Here is a 16400-nt window from a genome sequence, read left to right as displayed (position 1 = left end):
TCAGTGCTCCTGTCGAGTAAGCAGGAGACCTGGGTTCGAATTTTGGGCCATTGATTAAAATCAATGCCCGCTTGCAGCCAAATACTGTGTGTGACACTTTCCTGTAGTTGGAGTTGCTACTATTTTGTCATTGTCGAAAGTTAGTATGCCTGTAATTTGTTTTACTGTGGGGCACTTAGTAGGTGTGAAGTCTTAGAGTTGCTAGGATAATATTCTAGGTTTAATATGAGGCAGTCACTGTTGGCAGTTGATTCCATGAGAGTGGCCAAAGAAAAACAGAGGGTTCTTGAGGCAACTATAGACCCCGGAGTAACAAGAAATGAAGAGAGAAGATGACAAGGCTATACAACTGGAGTGTATTACAAACAACAGAGATGGTTCATAGGTGAAATGTAACTTTGAATCGGGTTTCTCAAGAATTAAATTTTCTGGCACGTTTATTTTATGCACGAAAAAATTTATTTGAACTACAGGACTGAAGTGTTTGGGCATTTCTGGAAGAAAGCTGACTACAGACACTAACGTACTAAATATATACTGATTACTTACAAAAACTAACAGTAATTTTGATTATCAAATATAAAGCCACGCAAGGTAGCCACGCGGTCGAGGCGCCTTGCCATGGTTCGCACGGCTCCCCCTGTCGGAGGTTCGAGTCCTCCCTCGGGCATGGGTGTGTGTGTTGTCCTTAGATTAAGTTAGCTTAAGTTAGATTAAGTAGTGTGTAAGCCTAGGGGTCGAAGACCTCAGCAGTTTGGTCCCATAGGAACGTACCTCAAATTTCCAAATTTCCAATGAAATAAAAACACTTCTACAGTAAAAACTTGTATCTGAAATGACATTACTGTAGTCTACTTTGTAGATAGACATGTTGTTTATAGGTACCTAAAGTTTCAAGCATCTAACTAAGACAGTTGCTCAATGAAGAGATTCCGAGTATAGACCAGCATATAAAATGTAATTTACCTATACTTATAAAAAAACTGTAATAAAGTCAGCATAAAAAATAATGTAATTAATTGTATATCAAAATGTTCAGCAGGAAACACTCCTACAGTTTTCACCCTACTAAGAGTTTAAGTTTTTTTAATTAGAGCCCTGTAAACTTTATGAAAATTGTTAGTATTTTTCCAGGTGTATGGCCCTCGGACGCCACTGTGAAATGCCCTGTAAGTCAAGGGCCATACCTAGTTTTGTGAAACAGTGATGTAAACAGCCGTATCTTTTGATTGCATTGACGTAGAAGCTTAACTCTTTTACATCAACAAATAGCAAGTTTTTCGACGAAGTCTGTGCAAGATCAGGTAACGCTCCATTCAGAGGCTGTTGCACGCAGCGGCTGTTATGTCGACTTGTAAATAAGAGATTTCAGCTATCAGTCGTACTTTTTAAATTTTATTGACAGTTCTAGATTTCAGCTAGAAACTAACCATTCTCAATGCAATATCATTTTTGATCAATGCATGTAATGCCTGTTGGTCGGGCTTCATCCACAGTTCATTGAATACTACTGTTGTATGCATTGATCAAAAATGATAGTGCATTGAGAGTGGCTAGTTTATAGCTGAAATCTTTGCAAGATGTCGTAGAAGATATAGCTATTATTTTACTGTCCTGTGTTGAGAATACCATCCCTGTGAGTGGAGTTCCTCAAAAAATGGCACCGCAGATGATTAGTAAATGGAATATGTATAAGAAAATAGTTCCTTCAGTTTTAGGGTTCCTGACCTCGATTACTAAGAACGGACGCGTTTCATAGTATCGCTTTATTGTCTGTCTGCCCATCTGACTGCCTGCGTGTCCGAAGACCCCTTTTTCTGAGGAAAGGGTTGAGGTATCGAAATGAAACGTATGTGACACACCAAGGTCTACGGTCTCTTGCAGATGTAAAAGAGTTAAGCCTCTACGTCAATGCAATCAAAAGATAAGGCCATTTACATCACATATTCTGACACGCGCTATATCACTCATCAAAACCTATAGGGTGCTTCCCATTGACCTACAATCACGAAATTCTGCAAGAAGTGAAGTTTTACAGTAAAAGTAAATAAACAATTGTTAATTTTTATTTGTATCACTCGAAACAAATATTTTTTTCTCATGCTGTCCGACTGTCCGTTTGTTAAGACCCCTATCTCTCGGGAACGGGTAGACGTGTGACGTTCAACATCATCTCACATATCAAAGTTTATGGTCTCTTAGTGGTGTACAAAATTCAAGCGTAGACGTCAGTGCACTCAAAAAGATACGGCCATTTATGTCAAGCACTTGTCAGCATCAATATCGATAGTAGGTAAGAATCGTCGACATTCTTGGTTTCGGGGACCGATGAATTATCTTCAATTATAATTAATTTTGCATAGAATCCTCGGTGCGAGAGTCCTGTTCGCACTTGCCTGTATTTTGTTTTAATCACATATGGCAGTATGCAAATGATGGTGAACTAAGGAGCTTTATTGATTATAGAGTGTAGGCATTCCAGTTAAGATTCTTATCTCAAAAATACACACATCAAAAAAACTTTTGCCTCACCTCGGTTCCGAGAGTTCCGGAACCTGTACAGATAATAGGAATAGAGATCAAGATAAACATAATTTGCGCCCTTTTCACTGCTCGTGAAAATAACACATTGCATGTTGTACCACCATACAGAGGGATCTTCAGAGCCGGTGGTCCAGAGTGCTGTACACACCGGTACCTCTAATACCCACTAGCATGTCCTCTTGCATTAATGCATGCCTCTATTCGTCGTGGCATACTGTCCACAAGTTCATCAGAGCACTGTTGGTCCAAATTTTTGCCTTTACATTACTGCGTATACCTGTTTGGGAAGTTAAAGTACATATGATTTTTAAATGCATGCAATGAAAACATTGCCACTTTCAAATTATGGATAGAGCTTAAAATATGTCAAACTAAAATAAACTTACCTTAAAGAAAGACTGTGCTCTTTCCTCCTGCACTTTAGCGAGTAATACTGATCTGCCGAATGATATCTGGAGGTGACCCATCCATACGTGTCGGTAAAGGCAGCACACAGATTCAGTAGCGTCCCATTAAGTTTAATTGTCACCAGAGACCGTAAAGTTTTCACAAACAGAACTTGACTTGCACTCTCCCCGCCGGTCGTTGTGGCCGAGCGGTTCTAGGCGCTTCAGTCAGTAACCGCGCTGCTGCTACGGTCTCAGGTTCGAATCCTGCCTCGAGCATGGATGTGTGTGATGTCCTTAGATTAGTTAGGTTTAAGTAATTCTAAGTTCTAGGGGACTGATGACCTCAGATATTAAGTCCCATAGTGATCAGAGCCATTTCAACCATTTTGCTCACTCTCCATTGTGAGACACCAGTGTCACCATCCAAACCAAGCAACCCAGCTGCTTTACATACGTCGGGATAACCGTACAATCCCCTTTCACCCCTAGTTTTATTTTCTTCAGAAACTGAGAATCACTACTTCACTCGAAGGAAACCTTCTTCCAAATCATCTAGTAAACCTTGAATTATTTTGTCAAATTCTGTTTTCTCCTTCCTCTTCAGCTTCAGGTTTACGGTATGTTAAACAACTCCTTTGCAAAGACTCAAATAAGGATCATCCCTAATAGGCATTTCTTTAAGAGTTTGTGTTATGAATTAGTTTTATTTTGTATTTTACTGTAAGACACATTCTTTTTTGCATTGTTGTAGTAATTAGAGACCCAGTATTAGAACATTTTTTTCTCAGTGAAGGAGTGTTATGAAGAGCTGCCAGTTTACAATACAATTTACTTAATAATTCACGGCTTTCAGATTCTAAGTTTAGGAACTCTATGATGCAACGAAAAACTTTGGACACTACCAGCAAAGCATCCTTCTAATTAGAAATTCAACAAATATGAAGCAGCTTTCCAACTTTCGGATAACCCATGACTCCTATAGACGCCACACTATTTGTAATTTTTGCAGCTATATGTCGTTTACTGAAAATTTTACGAAGTTCATCTAACCAGCCGTCGAAGTGACTCCACAACGGCGATTCGGCGTAGATACCTCACAATGCTTGGTGGGACACGTCGTCCATAAACAGCCCTTTTCAACCTATCCCAGGCGTGTTCCATAGGGTTCATGTCTGGAGGACATGCTGGCCACTGTAACTGACCGGTGTCGTTATCCTGAAGCAAGTATTTCACAAGATGTGCACAATGGGGGCGCGAATTGTCGTCCATCAAGACGAATGCCTCAGCAAGACGCTGCCCATATGGTTGCACTATCGGTCGGATGATGGCATTCACGTATCGTACAGCCGTTAAGGCGTCTTCCATGACCACCAGCGGCTTACGTCGTCCCCACACAATGCCAACTAAAACATCAGGGAACCTCGACCTTGCTGCACTCGTTGGACACAGTGTCTAAGGCGTTCAGCCTGATCGGGTTGCCTCCAAACACCTCTCCGACGATTGACTGATTGAAGGCATATGCGACAATCATCGGTGAAGAGAACTTGATGTCAATTCTGAGCGGTCCATTCGGCATGTTGTTGGGCCCATCTGTACCGTGCTCCATGGTGTCTTGGTAGCAAAGATGGACCTCGCCATGGACGAGAAGTGAAGTCGTGCATCATGCAGCCTACTGCGCACAGTTTGAGTCGTAACACGACGTCCTGTGGCTGCACGAGAAGCAATATTCAACATGGTGGCGTTGCTGTCAGGATTCGTCCAAGCCATAATCCGTAGGTAGCGGTCATCCACTGGAGTAGTCGCCCTTGGGCGGCCTGAGCGAGGCATGCCATCGAACAGTTCCTGTCTCTCTGTATCTCCTCGATGTCCCAACAGCATCGCTTTGGTTCACTCCAAGACGCCTGGACACTTCACATGTTGAGAGCCCTACCTGGTACAAAATAACAATGGGGACTCAATCGAACCGCAGTATTGACCGTCTAGGCATAGTTGAACTACAGACAACACGAGCCATGTACCTCCTTCCTGGTGGAATGACTGGAACTGATCGGCTGTCACACCCCCTCCGTCTAATAGGCGCTCCCCATGCATGGTTGTTTACATCTTTGGGTGGGTTTAGTGACATCTTGAACAGTCAAAGGGTCTGTGATAAAATATCCACAGTCAACGTCTGTCTTCAGGAGTTCTGGGAACTGGGGTGATGGAAAACTTTTTTTGATGTGTGTAACTGGACACCACTGTGTAAAGTGAAAGTGACCACCAGATGCCACTACAGGCAGTCCAGGCAGTATAAAAGGAGGCGGATAGTACATTGTTATCAGTAGAGACGCAGTAACAGCAGACTGGGTTGGTCAGGAGACTTCAGTGACTTTGAATGAGGGCTAATCATTGGATGTCACACGGGTAACAAATCCATCAGGGACATTTGAACACTTATAAGCTGCCCAGGTTGTCTTTGGTGATGTAAATGTGAAGTGGTAACGTCAAGGAACAACCGCAGGTAAAACGAGACTGGGCACAGCTCATGTATTGACGGACAGGCAACGCTGAGCATTGTGGAGCTATGTTGTGAAAAAATCGCATGAAATCAGCAGGAGGATTCAGTTGTGAGTTCCAAAATATTACTGGAAGTTCAGCAAGCACAATGACCGTGCGAAGGGATTGTGTGCAATGGCCGCGCAGCTCCCCATGAGCCACACATTTCTGGAGACAGTGCTAAGTGACACCTGAGGTGGTGTGAAGAGTGACGGTACTGGATAGTTCAAATGGCTCTGGGCACTATGGAACTTAACATCTGAGGTCATCAGTCCCCTAGAACTTAGGACTACTTAAACCTAACTAACCTAAGGACATCACACACATCCATGCCCGAGGCAGGATTCGAACCTGCGACCGTAGCAGTCTCGCGGTTCCGGACTGAAGCGCCTAGAACCACTCGGCCACAGCGGCCGTCGACGGTACTGGACAGTGGATGATTGGGAACGACTGATCTGGAGCGATGAGTCATGCTAGACCTTGTGGCAATCTGGAGTAAGCGTTTGGGTTTGGGAAATGCCTGGAGAAAGTAACCTGCCATCAAAGAAATTTGGAGGAGGTGACATTACGGTGTGGGTGTGTTTTTTTTTGTGGACTGGCAAGACAGCCAATCCACTAGGACGGGAGGCCGAATGGCACGCGTTTAAGCTCACGCAGGCTGGCGTGAGGTCTGGAACAGTTAAAGGAGTTGAGTCTAGTAAAAAAGTACGTAGCTTCTGGAATACTTAACTTTAATCCATAATTGGTAAACATCGGTCTGACGGTACATGCATCACAAGATAAATAGCAATTGATAATGGCGCCTTGCTAGGTTGTAGCAAATGACGTAGCTGAAGGCTATGCTAACTATCGTCTCGGCAATTGAGAGCGTAATTTGTCAGTGAACCATCGCTAGCAAAGTCGGCTGTACAACTGGGGTCGAGTGCTAGGAAGTCTCTCTAGACCTGCCGTGTGGCGGCGCTCGGTCTGCAATCATTGATAGTGGCGACACGCGGGTCCGACGTATACTACCGGACCGCGGCCGATTTAAAGGCTACCACCTAGCAAGTGTGGTGTCTGGCGGTGACACCACATTTTTAGTTGCTGGTGTGCAGTCTCTTTATTGCGCTTAAGAAAACCCTAAATGTTGCAGGATATCAATATACTTTTGCAACATTGTTTACAATAGAGAAACGGTCTGGAGACGATGACTGTTTGTATTAGCAATGCAATGCACCATGTCATAAAGCAGCATATGTGGGGCAGTGGTTTGTTGACACTTAACAATCCTGAAATTGACTGGTCTGCCCAGAGTCCCAAACTGAACCGAATGGAACACAGTTGGGGTTACTCACAATGTCGACTTAGCTCCACCACTCTAGGTCCAGCATGAGTATCTTCTCAGGTTTCGGCTCTTGAGAAAGAATGAGATACCATTTTTCCACAGACCTTCATCTACCCCAGTCTAAGTGTGCCAAATATAGATGAAGCCATCATAAACTGTGGGCACACCCCATATTGATCTCCAATGACAGATGTCCAGACATTTTGCATCAGGTAGTGTATCTGCAGTCTGAAATTTCTATAGAAGTTTTGGGAAAGTTCTGGTGGAATGCAAATATTTCTGGATCAATGGAGACCACTCACCGAAAAGCAGAAGCGCTGTGTTGTGAAGTGAATAAGCATACTAAAAAAAAAAAAAAAAAAAAGGAGAAGTTGTTAGCTTTCGGAGAAGTCCTCTCTCGAAATAAGGTAAAATACACACACACACACACACACACGCACATGCACGCACGCACGCACACACACAAATGCATTCATACAGACATACAAACTCACGTGTACCTATGGCTATGCCTCTACATGGTTCATAGGCTTGTGTATGCGTGTGTGAGTGCGTGCGATTGCATGTGTGTGTGTGTGTGTCTATTTTACTCTAGTTCGAAAAAGCATTACTCCGAAAGCTAGCAAGTTTTCTTTCTTTTTGTGTAGGCCTATCGATTGCTCAACGCGTCTGCTTCTTCGGTGAGTGGTTTCCTTTAATCCAAACGTGGTTTGGGTAGGCTACTTTTATAACTTGTTTACTTCTAACAGAAGTACTGAATTTGACGTCAAAATTTTATGATAATTCATTTGCCTTGCATTTTGGTGCATATCATGAAATTTTCGGATTGGTGATCCGATGCTCATAGTTTGTTTTTATCGATTTTACGAATGAGAATTTTTGGCGTGTTCTATAAGACCTATGATTTTTTTAGCTTATAAGTATGTTTTATCTCGCAGGTTACCGTCTTCACATTTTCGTCTTCCATCACATTTCGCACATAGTTATTACTACCTAGTGCTAGTGCTTCGATGATCAATAAATTTTTTGTCAAAATAATCGATGATCTTCTAAAATTAGTGTGTTTGCTTCTTGTTACAGACACGACCAAATGAAGGAAACGGCTCAGAGCAGAAGACTGATATCTGGGACCCCTGCCTCATTTTTCGAGCGTTAAGACATGTGACTTAAGTGAACGGCTCAACACGCGGATGTATTTGGAAGCAGAAAGTAGGAAATGATACGGCTTGGAGGAGTATCTCAGAGAATACTGGAATAATACGTTTGCTGGTTGCAGACAACAGTCCATTCAGTGGCAAAGTGTGACTCTCTGAACTCGCTGATCTCCTGGAGATCCATCAGTGCTCAGTCATATGCTGGATATTCGTGACTCATAGATTCATCCGTACCGGTGGTGCGAACTGGGAAACGTAACGTCAGTGTGAGGTCTCGCCACGGTAAGGAACGATAGCAGAGGTGCGCTGATATCCTGACAGAGTCGGTACCGACGGAACCCAAAATGCAGTACACGATACCCGAGCGTGGAGACCTGAGGACGGAGATTGAGTCGCTCTTCGCCAGCTTCACCAGGGACGTCGACCTCATCACGGTCAACGTCACCGACTGCACCAACGTCGAGATACCATCCACACACCAGTACTACGCCAGTGAGTACACTCGTGATTCGGTTACACATCGGTCTCTGAAGAAGTTCGTTTGTACTTTGCTGTGCTTACAAGTGATCCCTTCATTTAATAATCTGTCCTGATCAAAAAGTCGGTATAAATTTGAAAACTTAATAAACCACAGAATAATGTAGATAGGGAGGTAAAAATTGACACACATGCTTGGAATGACATGGGGCTTTATTAGAAGAAAAATAAAAAAAAAACAAAGTTCACAAAGTGTCCGACAGATGGCGCTGGACAGCAAAACGTCAGTGACTGCTACCGTGACGGGTGAGAGGCACGCCGATGTATTACAGAATCTCATCATCCCCAGCCTGGCTGATAAACACCTGCTGGAACGTACGATGTTTATGCAGGATGGCGCTCCACCCCATATTGCTAGACGCGTGAAAGATCTCTTGCGCGGGTCGTTTGGTCATGATCGTGTGCTCAGCCGCCACTTTCGTCATACTTAGCCTCGCAGGTCCCCAGACCTCAGTCCGTGCGATTATTGGCTTTGGGTTTACCTGAAGTCGCAAGTGTATCGTGATCGACCGACATCTCTAGGGATGCTGAAAGACAACATCCGACGCCAATGCCTCACCATAACTCCGGACATGCTTTACAGTGCTGTTCACAACTTTATTCCCCGACTACAGCTATTGTTGAGGAATGATGGTGGACATATTGAGCATTTCCTGTAAAGAACATAATCTTTGCTCTGTCTTACTTTGTTATGCCAATTATTGCTATTCTGATCATATGAAGCGCCATCTGTTGGACATTTTTTGATCGTTTGTATTTTTTTGGTTCTAATGAAACCCCATGTCATGTGTGTCAATTTGTACCTCTCTAGCTACATTATCCCGTGATTTATTCAGTTTTCAAATTTATAATGACTTTTTGATCACCCAGTATAACTTTTTGAAAGAAATTTCCACCAGTTCACTGGAAACTGCTAACCACTTTTTTCTCCCATACATGATTTATAGCCAGGCTGAAGGATCACAAAATGTCCAGCCTGCTTAAATGACACGCCACCCCGAAGTAACGTGTATCATTTTGGCAGGTCGGACATTTCAACTTGAGAACGGCTATGAAGTCGAAATCACGGTTGTGCTAAGTAAATGACCAGTCATTAATTATTTATATGTCCGCCCCCGGTAGCTGAGTGGTCAGTGCGACGGACTGTCAATCCTAAGGGGCCGGGTTCGATTCCCGACTGGGTCGGAGATTTTCTCCGCTTAGGGACTGGGTGTTGTGTTGTCCTAATCATCATCATTGCATCCCCATCGACGCGCAAGTCGCCGAAGTTGGCGTCAAATCGAAAGACTTGTACCCAGCGAACGGTCTACCCTACGGGACAGGCCTTGGTCACACGACATTTACATTTACAATAATTTATATGGCAGAAGGCTCTTTATAAAAATTCCGTTTACTAACGCGGTCTGGAGTTAATGTCTGTGACCACTAGGAAATAAACTTCCGAAAATCGCTTGCAAAAGCTATTTCTTCAAGTTCTTTGGTGGAAACACCATCAAGCAAGTCGACTTCCACAAGTTCCGCCTACTTCCGGAAGTAGCTTCCACAAGGTGGTGAAAACAGTTTCTCTCATTTCTTTAACGTCAGTACCGCCATTAGACTCTTGTTTATTTATAGTGATACATTTCGTCTTTCACAATCATGATTTCGGCTTCAGAGTGCCATTATCAAGTGTTTTAAGTGTTATAATGGCACCTTGAAGCCGAAATCATGATTGTGAAAGGTTAAATGTAACACTGTAAATAAACAGCAGTCTAATGGCGGTACTCACTTTAAAGAAATAATTATGACTGTGGCCCCACAGTATGAAAAAGTTGTTAAGTTTCTTTCATTATGCCGCAAGTACCTACTGATCTTTCCAGGTGCTAGTTCGATGTTATGGTCTTCAGTCGAAAGACTAATTTGATGCAACTCTCCATGCTATTCTATCCTGTGCAAGCCTCTCCATCTCTGATTAACTACTATAACTTACAACCTTCTGAATCTGCTTACTATATTCATCTCTCGGTCTCCGTCTACGATTTTTACCTCCTACGCTCCCCTACAATACTAAATTTTATTGTCATTTGACGATAGCAAAGAAATGCAGAGAAATATTTGGAAAAAAAATTTCCACTTGACGTTATGAATAGCATTACTATATACTTATTTATTTATTTAAAATGATCTGATTAGGGCCAATAGGCCCTCTCTTACATCGGAACAAGGTTTCACACATGCAGTACCTTTCATACATCATATTTACCTAAAAAATAATATGATAAATTCTGTATTATTCAAAGGATTTGAGTGTTTATAATGAGTATGTGAGTAAATAATACAATAAACTAATAAAACCAATACTGACAGTACTTACACTATTGTTGCTGCTGCAATTAATACTGGTAATAATAATAATAATAATAATAATAATAATAATAATATAATGATAGTGGCAGATGAAAAAAGACTTTGTAAGGGTACAAAATAGATGATCTCTGGTATGGCGAGCTGGGAAATGAGGAATATCTGATTGGACAGAAGGATGTACGAGGGTAACGGCAGTGCACAGGGACATTGGTAATCGTCGTTGCTTTAGTAGATATGTCAGTATCTTCTGAAGTTGGAGACGTTATTTAGTACTATAATATAATGCGCATGGTTATTCCAGAGTTCTTCAACTTTTTTAGTCCTGTCTTCCTCAGTTACGTGTAATATTACGGTATATTGATAATTTTTACTTATGGACCGTCTGACAGAAACTGAATAAAACGCAATTTTAGTGCTATCCGCGTTTCGCCTCTATTTTCTGCAAGGCATCATCAGTGGCCTGGAATATGTACGTATGTTAGCTATTTAATTTACATTTTTGTCACTATGCCTATAGGTTATAAACAGTTCCAGTGGTTGGTATTTCCTGTTAATTAGTAATGTTTTGAACTGTACTTACAGGTTGCGCGGACAATTTCTTACATATTACGCTCCTGTTGCATTTTTGGTATTGTTCTTCTTCTTATGAATGCCAATTTGCGGTTTTTTTCCCACATTCCACAGCACTATGAATTGAACACTTGTTTCAATGCAATCTTTTGGTTTCTGTTGCCGACTCTCAAATGTTTTTGCCAAAGATCGAATGTTATTGCCAAACTTTCGAGTGTAATTATTGAAGTATCTATGGTCTGTTCGTGTATGTCTTTGTGTGTGCGTTTGTGTGTCTGTGTGTGTTTTGGTGTGATATAGTTTTTGTTGCTGTGTGTGTGTGTGTGTGTGTGTGTGTGTGTGTGTGTGTGTGTGTGTGTGTTTGTGTGGTTGTATATATATAATTTTGGGGGGCGGCTGTGTGTGTGTGTCTGTGTGTGTGTGTGTGTGTGTGTGTGTGTGTGTGTGTGTGTACAGATTGTGTGGGGAAGAGTTTTTTGCTTTATGTTATCAAAACAAAAATTATACCACACACACACACACACACACACATACACACACACACAGTACAAAAAAACTATATCACACCAAAACAAACACACACACACAAACATACACACACACACACACACACACACACACACACACACACATACACACACACACACACACACAAATGCATACACGAACAGATCATTTAGACTTCAATGCCGGCCGGTGTGGCCGTGCGGTTAAAGGCGCTTCAGTCTGAAACCGCGTGACCGCTACGGTCGCAGGTTCGAATCCTGCCTCGGGCATGGATGTGTGTGATGTCCTTAGGTTAGTTAGGTTTAATTAGTTCTAAGTTCTAGGCGACTGATGACCTCAGAAGTTAAGTCGCATAGTGCTCAGAGCCATTTTAGACTCCAATAATTACACTCGAAAGTTTGGCAATAACATTCGATCTTTGGCAGAAACATTTGACAGTCGACAACAGAAACCGAAACATTGCATTGAAACAAGCGTTCAGTTCATAGTGCTGTGGTATGTGGGAAAAAAACCGCAAATTCGTACTCATAAGAAGAAGAACAACACCAAAAATGCAACATGAGCGTAATACACTCCTGGAAATTGAAATAAGAACACCGTGAATTTATTGTCCCAGGAAGGGGAAACTTTATTGACACATTCCTGGGGTCAGATACATCACATGATCACACTGACAGAACCACAGGCACATAGACACAGGCAACAGAGCATGCACAATGTCGGCACTAGTACAGTGTATATCCACCTTTCGCAGCAATGCAGGCTGCTATTCTCCCATGGAGACGATCGTAGAGATGCTGGATGTAGTCCTGTGGAACGGCTTGCCATGCCATTTCCACCTGGCGCCTCAGTTGGACCACCGTTCGTGCTGGACGTACAGACCGCGTGAGACGACGCTTCATCCAGTCCCAAACATGCTCAATGGGGGACAGATCCGGAGATCTTGCTGGCCAGGGTAGTTGACTTACACCTTCTAGAGCACGTTGGGTGGCACGGGATACATGCAGACGTGCATTGTCCTGTTGGAACAGCAAGTTCCCTTGCCGGTCTAGGAATGGTAGAACGATGGGTTCGATGACGGTTTGGATGTACCGTGCACTATTCAGTGTCCCCTCGACGATCACCAGTGGTGTACGACCAGTGTAGGAGATCGCTCCCCACACCATGATGCCGGGTGTTGGCCCTGTGTGCCTCGGTCGTATGCAGTCCTGATTGTGGCGCTCACCTGCACGGCGCCAAACACACATACGACCATCATTGGCACCAAGGCAGAAGCGACTCTCATCGTTGAAGACGACACGTCTCCATTCGTCCCTCCATTCACGCCTGTCGCGACACCACTGGAGGCAGGCTGCACGATGTTGGGGCGTGAGCGGAAGACGGCCTAACGGTGTGCGGGACCGTAGCCCAGCTTCATGGAGACGGTTGCGAATGGTCCTCGCCGATACCCCAGGAGCAACAGTGTCCGTAATTTGCTGGGAAGTGGCGGTGCGGTCCCCTACGGCACTGCGTAGGATCCTACGGTCTTGGCGTGCATCCGTGCGTCGCTGCGGTCCGGTCCCAGGTCGACGGGCACGTGCACCTTCCGCCGACCACTGGCGACAACATCGATGTACTGTGGAGACCTCACGCCCCACGTGTTGAGCAATTCGGCGGTACGTCCACGCGGCCTCCCGCATGCCCACTATACGCCCTCGCTCAAAGTCCGTCAACTGCACATACGGTTCACGTCCACGCTGTCGCGGCATGCTACCAGTGTTAAAGACTGCGATGGAGCTCCGTATGCCACGGCAAACTGGCTGACACTGACGGCGGCGGTGCACAAATGCTGCGCAGCTAGCGCCATTCGACGGCCAACACCGCGGTTCCTGGTGTGTCCGCTGTGCCGTGCGTGTGATCATTTCTTGTACAGCCCTCTCGCAGTGTCCGGAGCAAGTATGGTGGGTCTGACACACCGGTGTCAATGTGTTCTTTTTTCCATTTCCAGGAGTGTATGTAAGAAATTGTCCACGCAACCTGTAAGTACAGTTCAAAACATTACTACTTAATAGGAAATACCAACCACCAAACGTTTATAACCTATAGGCACAGTGACAAAAATGTAAATTATATAGCTAACATATGTACATACTCCTGACCACTGACGATGCCTTGCAGAAAATAAAGGCGAAACGCGTATGGCACTAAAATTGTGTTTTATTCAGTTGCTGTCAGACGGTCCATAAGTAAAAGTTATCAATATATCGTAATATTCCAGAGTTCTGCTACTGAGATAGACTTCGAGAGAGTGGCTGAATGGTGGAGTGCGACAGAAAGGATTTTCCTACGATAGGAACGGTTGTTTCTGCCGTTTTGTTCAGACAATAGTGTTAAGGTCGAGAAGAGTGTTATGACTAGACGAAACAACAATCGTCTGGCTATAACTGCGGGGTCTTTCCTCTGGGAAATGGCTCATTAAACTACAACATATGAAATACTACTTCGCTTTATTATATGAATGAATAAAAAGATTTACTTAACAAGCCTTTGCCACAGGACTGCTTCATAATTTACAATTGTCACTGACTATTAAAGTATCACTTGATGCACTGATGAACAAACCGTTGTCTTGAAGTACAATGTTCAACATTTATAAAAGTGCATTTCGGTTTGAGATTTGATTAACGCTTTAATCCTAATCTATGCTGTTGACTGCTTCCGCTGAAGTCACGAACTTGGACAGAGCGCTTCCCTGCTCGGCTCTCTATCGACCTCCGTGTGAGGGCGCTGCTGTGCTGCGAGAGAGAGAGAGAGAGAGAGAGAGAGAGAGAGAGAGAGAGAGAGAGAGAGAGAGAGTGGGGGGGGGGGGGCGTCTTCTTCAGCCTCTCCCATTCGTCGTTGTGGATTGCAGCGAGACGCTTTTAGTGTCTGTGGTATCTGTGTGCGTTGCAGACGTTGCTGTGGCACCATAATATCTGGACGACACCACAGAGCGATATGAGAGACAGCGAACGTTGACATGACAGTAAAGAAGACGGATGGTACGGAAATCTCTGAACTTATCTGCACGCAGCCAGGATAGCTGCGCATACGATGGTGAAATATGATCAAAGGATCAGATATCTTAGATATACCAAACACAGGCATTCATAACCAGCTCCAGACGCCATGAGTTATCCTGAGAGCCGGCCACGGTGGCCGAGCGGTTCTAGGCGCTTCAGTCGCGACTGCTACGGTCGCAGGTTCGAATCCTGCCTCGGGCATGGATGTGTGTGATGTCCTTAGGTTAGTTACGTTTAAGTAGTTGTAAGGTCTAGGGAACTAATGACCTCAGATGTTAAGTCCCATAGTGCTTAGAGCCATTTGAACCATTTATCCTGAGAAAGGCCTTCCAGGATAACACCGCTGTTCAAATTTTTTTTATTTATTTTTTTAGAGGTCACGGAGAGATGCTGATGCCATCTTACACAGTCACGAGCCCAGTCCAATTAAGATTCTCGTCTATTATTACTCCTAGACTCTTTGCTAATGGAGAGAAGTTGATATCTATCTCCTTTAGGGTTAAGGATGTAGTGGTTCTTGATATTTAGGACTAATGATCCTAGAGTGTGCAACCAGTAACACTTAGGTTTTGGATAGATTGAGCTTTAGCCCTGTATCCTACGCCCATTTTGATAGTGCACGGAGATAGGTATTGAGTTTCTTGATAGTAATCCTCAGTTTATTGGTTTCGCACTTAGATACAATTGGAAGTCATGACGCAACACTGACGTACAAAGAAAGATGAGGGAAGCCAGATACTACCTCCCTCCATTCCGACTTTATGGTACTGGACATGACGCATTGCTGGTGAGACGTCAGGTATGAGCGAACCCATTGCACTGCACTTGGCGAGAAATTTAGGCTGCTAAGCCCGGCAAGTAAAGTGTCAAAGTGGACAGTGTCATAGGGTTCGTTGAAGTTTAACAAACACGTGATAGTCGCCTCTTGTGTATCTACTGCAAGCTTCAGGTCATCTGTTACCGTCATTAACGCAGATGTTGTGCTGAGATGATTGCGGAAACTTGACTGGTATTCGCCTGGTAAGTTTTTCGTAGTTAGGTGGTTTCCTAGCTGGTCATGGACTACGTATTCTAAGGCACTGGACAGCATCGGAAGGAAGCGTATAGGTCGGTAATCAGAAGATGTCGTGAAAACATCCTTTCTAGGTGCTGGTTTAACTAGTCCCTGTTTCCAGGCCTCAGGGAAAACACTTGTGGGTAAGAAATGGTTGAAGATATCTGTTATAGTGGGAAGTAGTGGGTCAATAATAAGCTTCATCATTTAGAATGTGATGCCATCGTGTCCAGTAGATGCTGATCTGATATGCTTGATGACTTGGTTGGCGGTATTGCAAATCACATGCTTTAGATAGAATTTTTCGTGGCTACGGTCGTTTACCGCCGTAAAGTAATCAATGAGCCTCTGTTTCGTTTGTCGTTCAGGTGTGGTTGCAGGTAAATGAAAATCAGTGCG

The 16400-nt window shown here is 43.8% G+C and overlaps 1 protein-coding gene across 1 annotated transcript in view; it reads left to right on the top strand.

Annotated features, from left to right (window-relative positions):
- The first annotated feature begins 8290 nt into the window (after positions 1-8290).
- Positions 8291-16400, top strand: part of LOC126424581 (organic solute transporter alpha-like protein) — a 143616-nt gene continuing 135506 nt past the window's right edge. The window contains exon 1 of the mRNA XM_050087323.1: positions 8291-8438. Coding sequence (XP_049943280.1) covers positions 8291-8438 — 148 coding nt within the window. The remainder of the gene's footprint in view (positions 8439-16400) is intronic.

The sequence above is a fragment of the Schistocerca serialis genome, chromosome 10, assembly GCF_023864345.2.
Source record: "Schistocerca serialis cubense isolate TAMUIC-IGC-003099 chromosome 10, iqSchSeri2.2, whole genome shotgun sequence".
NCBI lineage: Eukaryota > Metazoa > Arthropoda > Insecta > Orthoptera > Acrididae > Schistocerca > Schistocerca serialis.
The sequence above is the reverse complement of the archived record's forward strand: the minus strand, read 5'-3'. Positions and strand labels throughout refer to the sequence as shown.